Genomic DNA, 13,183 nt, shown 5'->3' on the forward strand with positions numbered 1-13,183 from the left:
GTTGCACCCTCTACTGACTGAGCCAGCCAGGACCCCTCAACACCAATTCTTACCGTGCCTGGCAGCGCTTGATGAAATGTCTGTTGGCGAAAGTGGAGGCACACTCAGCTTGTGTGCCACCCATGTCCCCCCAGGAGCACCTGTATGCAAGGTCAGTGCCACACCGGCTCACAGGCTCGGGGCTGCAGGACCGCCAGCTCAATGGCTCTCCCTCAGTCCCCACCCCCAGCAGCCCGCAGGCTCCCCCAGGCAGGCCCCAGAGGCGAGGGTCAAGGGCACATGGACACTCTGAAGACCTCCTGGGAGATGCATGGGACTCCCCCTTAAGAACCACGGACCTTCAGGGCGCCTGGCTGGCTCAGCCATGGAGTGTGCAACTCTTGGTCTCACGGTTGTGAGTTCAAGCCCCACATTGGGTATGGGGATTACTTAAAAACAAAATCTTAAAAATAAATACATAAATAAAAGAACCACCAACCCTTCTCAAAGACCTCCAATCAACAAATAATAAAAAAACTAAGGCCCCGAAAGGGAACCTGCAGAACAGAGACCAGAACCTCAGTATCTCCCCTTTTCCCTCTGACACAGTCACTTATGTTTAGGGTTCCTAAGAAAGGCTTTGGAGCCCTTGTTTATAATCCACCTTTTTAAAAGACTTTTGAAGGAGAAAAATGATCTTATTTTCTTTTACCCTATATCAACAAAAGGTGAATTTCCTTTCCTCCATTTAAAACGTGGCCATTTTTGTTTTGTTTTGTTTTTTTTATGCAGAAGTTCTTTTTACACTGATATGAAAAGATTTCAAGACACATTAGGTAAAAAGCAATTTTATAAATTTTTTATAAACTTTATAAAAGTTATTTTTTTAAAAAAAGCAGGAGTAGACAATTGGGGAGATCCTTTCTCAATACATACAGATATCGAATCAGCATGGTGTGCACTTCAAATATATTAAATTTATGTCAACTATAGCTCAATAAAGCTGAAATTTAAAAAAGCAAGGCGTAGAACAGCATGGACAATAGGCTGCCACTGCATAAAACAGCGGGGGAGTGACTACCTGAACTTCTGGGCCTCCATCGGTCACAGGAAACCGAGAGCAGTAACCAACTGAGGGAACAGAACTGGGCAGCTGAGGGCCGGGCCCAGGGTATCATGGGAAAAGCACCTTTTGACCTGTGAACTGCATGGATATATTGCCTGCTCAAGACAAACACAAACACAATAAAAATCGTGACCAAAGTTGGCATCCTCGGGGTCCTCCAGGCACAGTGGTGGCAACTCCCAGCTGCCAAACACGGACACCAAAGAGCTCCAATGAGGAACCATGTCATCTTCAGGGCAGACACTCACCATCCCGCCCTGCCCCTCACTTTTTGTTCATTTGTACACTGGGCGTTTGTTACCCTTTCCCGCCCACATCGCGGTATGGCTGTAAAACTCAAGTTGACGGGGCAAGGAGCTATGCCCCCAGAGTTGGTACTCAGAGTCTAGTGGATATGAACAAAGATGCCCTTAAGTATTCCTATTATTGACCTTGATGCGTATCATCCCAAGGAGAAAAATGAAGCTCCAAAGAGAGAAAAAGTTTGATGCACAAAGGATGTTCTTAACAATGTTATGTAAATTCAATGAAACCTAAATGTCCAACTACAGGGGAATGGCTTAGTCCCCAGTAGAACATGTGTATTCATTAGTAATGATGGTTTGGAAGACGACACAGCAGTATGTAAAAGCCCTTAAGGTGTTACACACTAAGAGAAAAACAGGGGTCTGAAGTTACATAGTGGTATAATTACAGACACGTGAAAGCACATGTAGCCATCTGTGGCAGAGATACTTAAGGTGACCCCAGGATGCCCACCTCCCGGTGTTCATGCCCTCCCGTGATCCTCTCGAGTAAGACAGTCCCGTGACTCACTGCCAACCAACAGAATATGGCAGAGGTGACAGATGTACGGGGCTATGTGTACACGACTGCACACTGACAAGACCGTAGCACGCATCTTGCTGGAGTTGTGAGCTCCCTGGCTACCCTGAGCCTTGAAATCTGCTGTGTCGGTGAGTCCCACACGGCCAGGAATAGAGGGCAGCTGTAGGAGCTGAAAGCAGTTGCCGGCCAATAGCCTGGAAGAAACAGAAGCCCTCGGTTCTGCAGCTGCAAAGAACTGAATCCTGCCAACAACGTGAGTGAACTGGGAAGCGGATCCTTTCCCCGTCAAGCCCCAGATGATACCACAGCCCCAGGCTAGTGAGCAGAGGAGCCAGCAAAGCCATGCCCAGACTCCTGACCCACCGAAACTGTGAGACAATAAACGCGTGGTTTACACCTCTCGGTTTGTGGGAATACTGTTACACAGCAATAAAAAATAAACCATACATGTGAAACTGTTTGGAAGAAAATACACCAAAATGCTGACAGTTGGTTACATTTGGGTGCTTGGATTGGGGGTATTTTTTTTTTTTTCTAGATACGAAATAGCCTCCAATGTGCTTATAATACTTACATAATGACAAGGTTTTAAAGGAGTCACTGAATGCAAAAACTGCTTGTCAAATCTGAACCCTCCACACACCCAGGTATGGGTCCCACCCTGTGCAAAAACCAGAGACTGAGTCCACAAGGCGGCTTTACCTCCGGTTGAGTCAACATCCTCCTCAAACACCTTCTCCATCTTGGCCATGGGTAGCTGGGTAAACAGTTGAGACTCACGTTGGCTAAGAGTGATGGATGACGCTGGGGAGCTACGAACCTCCTCGCTCTTCTGGAATCCACCTGGGGTGGGTGTCTGGAACAAACATGACTACAAGAACCAGGGACTGAGAAGGTTGATCTCCTGAGCTGAACATTTCTAAGCACATCATATTGAAAGAGAGACTCTGGGGAAGGACAGGGTATGAAGGGTTATAGTGAGGCCGTCAAATAAATCCTAACCACTTTAGACCTAAGAAGACCAAGAAAGATCTAGATTGCCTCTCCTGACTTTGGGGAGTTCACTACTGTTTCCGTTTTGCAGATGCCATGACTGAGGCTCGGCGGGGTTAGTGGACAGAGCCAGGTCCGTCACTTCACTCATACCAGGACTCCAATTTGTAACGCTTCTGTTCAGTGACTATATTGTTTCAATCTTCAGTGCTCAGAATTCAAGACCTCGAAGAATCCAGCCGCATCTGCCCCAGCCAATTTGATTTGGTCCTGAGCATCCCAGACACCTGCCTGGGTCAGGGTCAGATCAGATCGTCTGCACGCACACCAGGGCTCTAGCAGACACCCCTGATGGGGGGCCTTCAGCTTCCTCCTCCCACTTGCTTCCCCAAGTCCCCACATAGCTGATGCCACCCCTTCAGTCCTCAACAATGAATGCCTCTTCTCTGCAGGACTCATTTTGACAAGCTAGCACAATGCTTCAGGTCACAAAAGGCTTAGGTCATCAAAGGCCGTTTCCCCCAAAAGACTCCAAGAGTGGACAATTAACCGCTGAGTGTATGTTGTTCACTGAAATGCACTGTTTTGGGTCTTGGGCTTTCAAGAAGCCTGGTTTGGTTCAAAAAGCCAAAAGACAAGGTGTAAATTAGATGGCTCATTCTCCCTACACCAACCCTACCAAACGAGCAAACGTGCTCATCCTCCTGTGTAATTCCATTCATTCCCTCATGGTCTACACACATTTGTTGAGTGCCAGGCACCTGGATACACGAGCAAACAGAGTAAAAGACCTGTTTTCGTGGAGCCCAACCAATGAGCTCGTTAATACTCCTACAGCCACACAGGCCCTATATTAGATATCTCAGCACTATCTTTGGCTTGTCCCTTCTCCTATACGTTCGTACTGTCCCCCGTTCTTACTGTGATTCTTCTCCTACACCTAAGTCCTCCTCCCCCACATCCCTGGCTTATCCCAGACACTGGCCTTGTGCTGGGACAAGTACAATGATGTCCCCTAACTGGGACAAGAGTTTGGCCTTCCTTTCCAATCCACCTGCCAACACTGGCATCAGTCGTCTTTCTGGAAGGCAGAGCTGATTATGACTTTACTCCTGGCTCTGACACTTTCCAGGCAACCACCACCACCACCCTCTGCTGAGTGTGCCATTCAAAGCCCTTTGCATTGTAGCCCTGACCGGTCTTTCTAGTTTCGATGCACACACCATGGTCCAGGCACACCAATTGCTCCCCACCATCCCCAGACAACAAACAATCTACTTTTACTCACATGTTCCCTCTATGCAACGCAGACCATCTCCCCTGGATATGAACTCCTACTCATTGTTCAAAGCCTGGCTCAAATGACACCTCTTCCAAGGAGTTTTTCCACAGCTTTCAGGTGACATTCATCACTGCCACCTCCACGCTCCCAAACTGTTCCTCTCTGCCATGCATGCATGATGTTTGCATGTCTGTCTGACCATGCAGACAGCAAGGTGTGATGGGAAACACACGGCTGTAGCGTCCCAGAGCTCTGGGTTCAAATTCTGCCTGACTCTCCACTTCCCAGCTAATTTATCTCAGGCAGATCACATCACTTCTCTGAGCCACACACCTCTCATCAGCAAAACGGATCTGCAGTGCCCAACGTGCAGGGCTGTGGTGAGATCTAAACGGCCCCCAAACGTCTTGGAAGGCTCAGCAAACTGTAGTTACACAAGAAATGACAGCTCCTATTATTACTCCTGTCTCACAGTGAGCTCTTTGAAGGCAAGGGCCTATTTAATTTATCTTAATTTAATCTTAATTCGTACTAATTATCTCCCTATTCCCCAGCCCCAAGCATACAATAGATGCTAAATACTTATCTGGCTTGATAGTAATTTGTACGGCCTATTCCACCGTTGCCACAACTTGGCTGGACAAAAGGAAGGATAGTCCATATAGAGCCTGAATTGGTAGCCTCAGATCTGTTGCATTTGGCCAATACAACCCTTTTAAAAGGGAAAACAAGCCTGCAGCAGTGGCCAGGTAAGTTACCTACATGGCCTTGTGAATATCGGAGTTTGCTACCCTGGTGCCGAGATGGGTAACTGGTAGACCTCTGTGCTGATGAGCAATGTCTGGGCGGTTCTGGAACACCCCTCCCCTTTATCAACCTCTGATGGTCTTCTTACCTTTTGAGACTGAGAGTTCTCTCTTAAGTCCTCAGAAGACACTGGCTTTGACCTAGAATAAGGAATCATGGTCACTTTAACTTTGTAAGACGATGTGGGGGGCTGACCTAGCCAGGTCACAAGAGGGTGGAAAAGGAGTCAGGGCCAGGGTGGAAGGTGCTGCCCTGTACCCATAGACACCCCCAGCACACATTTGGTGAGCATCCCTTTCCCCACGGGAGCTTCTCCGGCAGGAAGCTGTTCCCAAGCTTATGCCTGCAAGCTTTCTTTCCCCTGATGGGAATGAGTCATCTTATTGAAGCTCTACGGTTTCCCAAGTGAGTGCCAGAGGGTTTCTAAAGCAGGCCACACTTTCCAGAGGGAGAAGGGGTTGGGAGGCCTGCAGTTAGACCATGTAGACTAACTACAATTCACATGTCAGGAAGATAAGCTCCAGGGATGGGCATCTGTCCAAAGGGTCAAACATGCTCTGGAGGTAGGGAGGGATTAGGATGGCCCCGCTTGCCACTGCATGTACCCCCCGTCCCCCATCTGCCCTCCAGTATGCCTGGAGACAGGACTTCTTTGGGAGAATGGACAGAACTCTCCTCACTGCAACATGGGCTCACACGAGCGTGTGGGTGCAGTCCAGTCCAGAGTTCCGCTCCGAAAATATGAAGGGCATATTTCCACAGGGTCAGTGGCTCCTCCATGTATGATGGGAGAGAGCACTTTGTTAGGATTATTAGAGTGTCAGTCTGCCTCGCCAGCTAGACTCGAAGAGCACTTTAGGATGGCAGGGGAATGAACGGCCAGGAAAGAGTCAAGCCGCAGACATGCTCAGGGGACACAGCTCAAGAGCCAGCCTGGCTTGACAAAGGGCTCTGGGGGCTGAGGGGAAGGGAGGCATAGTGGGAGGGAAGAGAGAAAAGAAAAATGGAAGCAGAATGCAGAACCTGCAGTATTTCACCAGGGAGTCTGAGCAGGATGAGGGGCAATTGTGGAAATTCATCAGCGTACGTGGAGGGAAGATTGAAGACTGGCCAACAGAGTCCCAACCTAAACTGTGTTGGCGACAACTCAGATTTAAAAACCAAAGGAGAGATAACAGCCAAAGGAAAGGAGATGTGGAAGCCAAGAACCAGGGTAACTGAGGGAAATGCCAGGAACATTTCCAGGAAAGGAAGCAAGTAGGGAAAGTGGCTTCATGCCAATGACGTTGGGCTGTCCAATTAGAAATGAAAAGCAAATACCTGGAGATATGAGGCCTGAAACTGAGAATCGGCTACACTTAAGGGATAGAAAGAGGAGGGGAAACACACAAAAGACAGGAGGAAGGGATGCCACAGACGGGACCAAGATGGTAAGAAAAAGACAAGGCCACTGAACAGGGCCATTTAAAGGTCACCAAGGAAAAAAGCTGCAGAAGTGTATTTAGAAGTCCACTTCTGTCAAGAATATTAGGTATGTATATGTTGGCACATGCACAGAAAGAGAGCCTGGAAAAATATACTCCAAATTTAATGGTGGTCATCTCTGGCAGGTGGGTTATGGACGATTTCTGTAGTCTAAATCATGCATTTCTCTATTTTTAATTCAAAAAATTTCACAGCAATCTTTAGGATTTATTGCAGTGGAGTGGGTCAAGTGGTGGATAGTGATTTACGTGACTCATCTGTGAAAGACCACTGGAGTGGAGTAGGAGTGGTTGCTGCAGCATTTCTGATAGTGACAAAAAAATAAGGTGAATGGCTATGGAAGAGGCATGGCTGAGTAAATCCATACACCTGCGCTCAGAACATCCCCAACGTACTCACAAGGATGAATCTGGCCTTCAGCAGACAACCAGCAGGGATTTCCATGAGGTACTAATAAGTAAGATGCAAAAAACAGAACACACAATGCCACTTTTTATAAAAGAATGACAAATAGGTATGTATTTACACATACAAGAACACGTGTTGATGTATATACACACATTTGTAAACAACTACCCTTAACAGTTATGGGACCGAGGACAAAAGAACAAATATAGGTCCACATAGCAAGTCTTTTTAAGTGCTTATAAATCAAGTTACTGTACTACCTTCATAACAACCTGGCAAACCTGGTTCAAATTTAGAATTCTTCCTCAAGAAACTAAAAATAGAACTACCCTACAACCCAGCAATTGTACTATTAGGTGTTTACCCAAAGGATACAAAAATATAGATTCAAAGAGATACATGCACCCTAATGTTTATAGCAGCATTATCAACAATAACCAAACTATGGAGAGAGCCCAAATGTCCATTCACTGATGAATAAAGATGTGTGTGTGTGTATATATATATTTATAGATATACATACATACATACAACAGAATATTACTCAGCCATCAAAAAGAATGAAATCTTACCATTTGCAATGACATGAATGGAGCTAGAATGTATCATGCTAAGTAAAATAAGTCAATCAGAGAAAGACAAATACCATATGGTAACATTCATATCTGGAATTAAAGAAACAAGACAGACCAACATATGGGAAGGGGGAGAGAAGAGAGGGAAACAAACCACAAGAGACTCTTAATGATAGAGAACAAACTATGGGTTGAGAGGGAGGTGGGTGGGAGATGGGCTAGATGGATGACGGGCATTAAGGAGAGCATTTGTTGTGATGATGAGCATGGGGTGTTGTATGTAAGTGATGAATCACTGAATTCTACTCCTGAAACCAAAATTGCACTGTATGTTAACTAAAATTTAAATTAAAAAAAAAAAAATTAGAATTCTTTAACTCCTCAGCTAAGTGCCAGAATTTGGCCATGTGGAGACAGTCAGCCTCCAAGACCTCTGTGCACCTGCCATGCCCAACCCATCCTGACAAGGGGCTTCTGCATGGTGGCATGTGGGACGGACACCTCACCACTACTGCTCCACAGTTACCTTAAACCTAGGGGGCTGCCTTCAAAAGTGATGCACTGGGGAACAGGCCCACAAAGAATCAGATTCAAAGCACTTTGGGCAGAGAATTCCAGTATTTAGAGCTAGGGGGCTGGGGGGGGCTCTAAGGGCCATGAATAGGTCCACTCGTAAAATGTGAACATTTGAAATCTGAACACTATCTATATTCTTAGATAATGATGAAGTTAATGTTGTTTCCTGCTTTTGACTACTGTACTATGGTTATAAAAGAGAATGTCCTTGTTCTTCGGAACTACACATTTGAGTATAGTATAAGGGGCACAGTGTAATTTATTCTCAAATGTTCAACAAACATATACAATGATAAAGCAAAATGTTCACAGTCTGGACAAAGGGGGAGTTCTTGATACCATTCTTCTAACTATTTAAATATTTTTAATTATTTCAAATTACTAAAAGTTTCATTAAGAGAAAAGTATGTGTCTGACCAAAACACACTGTTCTGTTTATGTCTGTGGACGGAAACAAGGGAAAAACACTGGTTGAAGGCAAGAGACCTCGAAGAGAAAAGGTCAAGGGTAAGACTAAGAAGCAGAGAGAAGTACTAGTCCTCTAATACTGGAGGAAGAAAAATCGAGATGGAGAATTTTCTATTTGGAATTAGAGAACAGCTATGATCAGGAAAAGCTATCCCCACAACTACGCCCTCACAGTTACCTGTTCCAGGGCAAGTGGCGGGGTGGGGCACGGCACACGCCTGGAAACGAAGAGAGGATGGAGTAGCCACCAGGGGAGGGAAGGGAAGAGAAACATTGGTTTGCTGAATTCGTTTTTAATTCATAGGGGCAGAGGCACCTGGGCAGCTCAGCCAGTTGGGTTGAGTGTCTGACTCTTAATTTCTGCTTAGGTCATGATCCCAGGGTTGTGGGATTAAGCCCTGCATCAGGCTCCACATCGAGCATGGAGCCTGTTTGGGATTCTCTCTCTCTCCCTCTGTCCCTTTCCCCTGCTCATGCTCTACAAAAAAAAAAAAAAAGTTTCAAAAAAAAAAAAAAAAAATCATAGGGGCAGATGACTTAAGGCCAAAAGCAGTTACAGCTGCCCTGGAAACAGCTAGGAGATGCCCTCTTGTTCAGCTTTCAGTTGCTGACAAACGCATCTTAGGGCCCAGGTGTCCAATCTTTGGGAGACAACTTCAGTCCCAAACCCTCACTCACCCTGACCCAATTTGTTCTCCCCAGGTAACCTTGCTGGCTATTTTTGACAGAGGTATATTGGTTTTCGACTTCCATTTCAACTGAGACATCTTGGCAGCTGTCCCCGAGTCCAAAGTACCTCCTCTATGAAGTCATCATGGAACTCCGAGGGCTTCCACCTGACTCCACCAGAGTCAGCTGGCCACGTTTAGAAAGAACCAGGAAGAGGAGACCATTCCATGTACAGAACACGAAATGGAACATCAGACTCCATCCCACAAACCATACCACACAGCCATCTGTCATCCAATGTGAGACATTCTTTTTATTGATAAAGTTGAACTTACAGCAATGACAGAAGCTACAGCACACACAGCCAGGACGAGCATGAGTACAAAATGACCCATAGGACATACACACAGGACAGTGCCCACCTGTCACAGAAACTGTGGAAAACGCCAGGGAGCCTGATGATCAAGCAGGATTCACCAAAACCAAAAGGCCAACTGACCCCCACAGTTGGGACACTGGAAGGCACAGCAGCTCTCTACGCTGTCCTCTGCATGAGCTCCAGTGCTTTGGAAAGAGGAAGGCCACAAGGGCATTGTGGATGGGGGTCCTTCAGTCAGCCTGAGGGAGGCCTGGACTAGATGCAGCAGTGTTCAATCTTGGTCCAGGGCACAACACAGCAGGGTGACTCGGCCAAAGGTAGATCTCGTGGGAAGATTCCACCCAGGGACATGGATGCCAGGTTTAAAGATACCCGGCTAAATCGCATTTCATTACCGAGATGTTACCAAAATGTTACTTTACCACCAAACAAGATCTTCTCCCGAGACCTACACCACAAAGATAACACCAACAGACAAAAAGTCTGCTCCCATTTCATCAATAATGGAAACACAATTTTGTCACAACGGAGAACATCAAAAGTAAAGTGGTTCAATGAAAGGTCATAAAAGGTGCACGAGGTCTTTAAAATCAGAGTTTTATTGAATTAGATATTAATAAACTAAAAGGATTTATTGAAGAAAAAAAAAAGAAAACATGGCTAATGCCCCCACATTTAACTGCTTCCCACTCATTTTGGGGGGAATTTTCATTTTCCAGTCCAATGTCCCATTTCTACTCACAGTAGCTCCTGCACTTACCAATGTTTCCATATGGGACTAAAATATGCTAAATTTTGTCATAATAAATATATTTCTCCTTCCCTGGGAAGAAACAGGAGAAAAATGGAGAAATATTAAGATGAATTTCTCTTTTTAGGTAAAGAAAGTTCAGAAAACTTCTACCTAAAAAGAGTAAAAATACGATCATCAGTAACTCAGGTTAAACAAAACAAAAGACCACACAAAACAAAGCAAAACCCAAAAAACCAAAAACAGAAATGGGAAGGAAGATGTTTAGAAGTAAAATCTTCTAGATCAATCTCTGCACAAAAACGAATTCTGGAAAAAGCTACCTGAGACTAGCTCGGGCATCCCCCGCCAATCCGAAGGAGACGGTGGTTCCCTACGGCAGAGATGCCAGGGTGCTGCCGAAAGGAGCAACTCCCGGGCCACCAGGGCTGCGGTGACGGACGCAAGAACCCGCTGCAGGGGTGGTACCTCTGCTCCACTGAGTATCGGTGTCAACACCGTCCTTCCAGCTCTACCACTGTAGAGCTTCAAGACATCAAAACCTGTGTCCTAATTATGTGTGTCAATTATTCCTCGACAGACTTTAAAACAAACAAAAACTTGTTTTCTTCTCTGCTTTATATAATTTGTCAACAATTTTCAGATACAACCTGATATCCAAGGAGAGAGGCTTTTCCTTTTCGAACGTGAATAAACGAGAGGGAAGTCAGTGACTGCTGGAACTGGAGGGGACCCTGAAGATTAGTATCAAGTTCAAGATCACACCTTAATTGAGGTCAACAACTCTACCCACTCGCATGACATTTAAAACCATGCTCTTCCTCTCCACACCAGTGCCAAACTCAGGTTCAAATGCCAGAGACTTCAAAGTACCATGATGCAAGAAAAAAGGCAGATTCTCAATGTGGTTCAGTAACTACTTACCCTCCTCCCCCAAAAAAGAAAAACACTCCTTAAAGACGGGGGGGGGGGGGGGCGGTGGAGAGAATATTAAGTCACAGAATTAGAACTTCTTAGGAAAATTGTTTTAATTATTTTTATTTCATTCGACATTATTTCTTCTCTCAGCCTTTAAAATTAATAGGGAGGGAGGTGCACACAGAAGCAAGCTGGGATAGCCTAGAGTTACCTGTAAAAAACACAGTTTATTCCATTCGACCATGCAGGATTTAAATTTCAAACTAAAAACAGCACTCATATATAATCATACTTTTTAACTCTCACATCATTTTGTAGAAAAACATAAAATACAAAAAAAAAAAAAAAAAAGGCGGATATTGGGTTAGAAACCTTTAGAATGCTAAAATCCAAACGACCGTGAGGTGTGACAGACCTTAAAACCACTAGAACTACTTCAAAATCTATCAACGGCCCCAATGCAAGAAATGCAAATACGAACACGATAAAACAACTGCCAAGACAGCGACAGAGGAAAGGAACCTGAAGGCAACTCATGCCCGACTAGGATGAGCCATGGCAGGTCCTGGGTGTGGGCTGTTTAGATTCTTGTACTACACAGGGCGATTCAGGGACAGGCACACAGCAGTCCCCTTTCATCCACGGTTCCCTCTCTGCAGCCCCCGCCACCCACAGTCAACTGCGCCCTCCTCCTGACATACCCCCAGAAGGTCAACAGTAGCCTAATGCTACGTCACAGCCTCTGCGTCGTCCCCCTGACTTCATTTCACCACGTGGGCAGTTCATCATCTCACATCGTCACCAGAAGGGTAAGTACGGTACACAAAGACACTCTGAGACCACATACCTTTAACTTTTATTACAGCATACTTTTCCAACTGTTCTATTACCAGTTGTTGCTAATCTCTTACTGTGCCTAGTTTGTAAATTATTCCATCACAAGTATACCTGTACAGGAAAAAAACATAGTATACATGGGGATCAGTACTAGCCACGGTTTCAGGCAGCCCCTGGGGTCTTGGAAATGCATCCTCTGAGGACAAGGAGGGACCTGCTGTATTACTGGCAAAGCTCTTCCTGCAGCTTGCAGTCAAACACGTGTTGTTGAACCACTTATTACTTCTGTCAAAGCTCCTTCTTTTAGAGTCAAAACTTGCATTAAAACACAGAAGTTGTACACTTTAGAATTTCATTGTCAGTGAGATTTTTTTCAAGATTTCACATGCTGAAGACATCCAGATGGTCAACAGGCACATGAAAAGATGCTCAACGTCGCTCCTCATCAGGGAAATACAAATCAATACCACACTCAGATACCACCTCACACCAGTCAGAGTGGCCAAAATGAGCAAATCAGGAGACTACAGATGCTGGAGAGGATGTGGAGAAACGGGAACCCTCTTGCACTGTTGGTGGGAATGCAAACTGGTGCAGCTGCTCTGGAAAACAGTGTGGAGGTTCCTCAAAAAATTAAAAATAGATCTACCCTATGTCCCAGCAATAGCACTGCTAGGAACTTACCCAAGGGATAAGGGAGTACTGATGCATAGGGGCACTTGTACCCCAATGTTTATAGCAGCACTCTCAACGATAGCCAAATTATGGGAAGAGCCTAAATGTCCATCAACTGATGAATGGATAAAGCAATTGTGGTTTATATACACAACGGAATACTACGTGGCAATGAGAAAGAATGAAATATGGCCTTTTGTAGCAACGTGAATGGAACTGGAAAGTATTATGCTAAGTGAAATAAGTCATACAGAGAAAGACAGATACCATATGTTTTCATTCTTATGTGGATCCTGAGAAACTTAATAGAAGGCCATGGGGAAGGAGAAGGAAAAAAAAAAAAGAGAAAGGGAGGGAGGGAGCCAAACCATAAGAGACTCTTGAAAACTGAGAACAATCTGAGGGTTGATGGGGGGTGGGAGGGGGG

General features: G+C 45.3%; 1 protein-coding gene across 3 annotated transcripts in view; it reads right to left on the reverse strand.

Moving 5' to 3' along the window:
• The window catches only part of EFCAB8 (EF-hand calcium binding domain 8), a 69,048-nt gene extending 56,509 nt beyond the window's left edge, over positions 1–12,539 (reverse strand). For 2 of the 3 annotated variants that reach the window (XM_040447338.1, XM_040447337.1), the window contains exons 1-3: positions 9,206–12,539; positions 5,104–5,155; positions 2,636–2,789 (exon numbers count right to left, since the gene is read on the reverse strand). In XM_040447338.1, coding sequence (XP_040303272.1) covers positions 2,636–2,789; positions 5,104–5,155; positions 9,206–9,294 — 295 coding nt within the window. In that variant the 5' untranslated portion in view covers positions 9,295–12,539. Of the gene's footprint in view, positions 1–2,635; positions 2,790–5,103; positions 5,156–9,205 lie in introns of those variants that run through there. The other variant, XM_040447339.1, reaches the window with a different exon arrangement.
• Positions 12,540–13,183: the final 644 nt, after the last annotated feature.

The sequence above is a fragment of the Herpailurus yagouaroundi genome, unplaced genomic scaffold (assembly GCF_014898765.1).
Source record: "Herpailurus yagouaroundi ecotype Mexico unplaced genomic scaffold, PumYag 196, whole genome shotgun sequence".
In the NCBI taxonomy this organism is placed as follows: domain Eukaryota; kingdom Metazoa; phylum Chordata; class Mammalia; order Carnivora; family Felidae; genus Herpailurus; species Herpailurus yagouaroundi.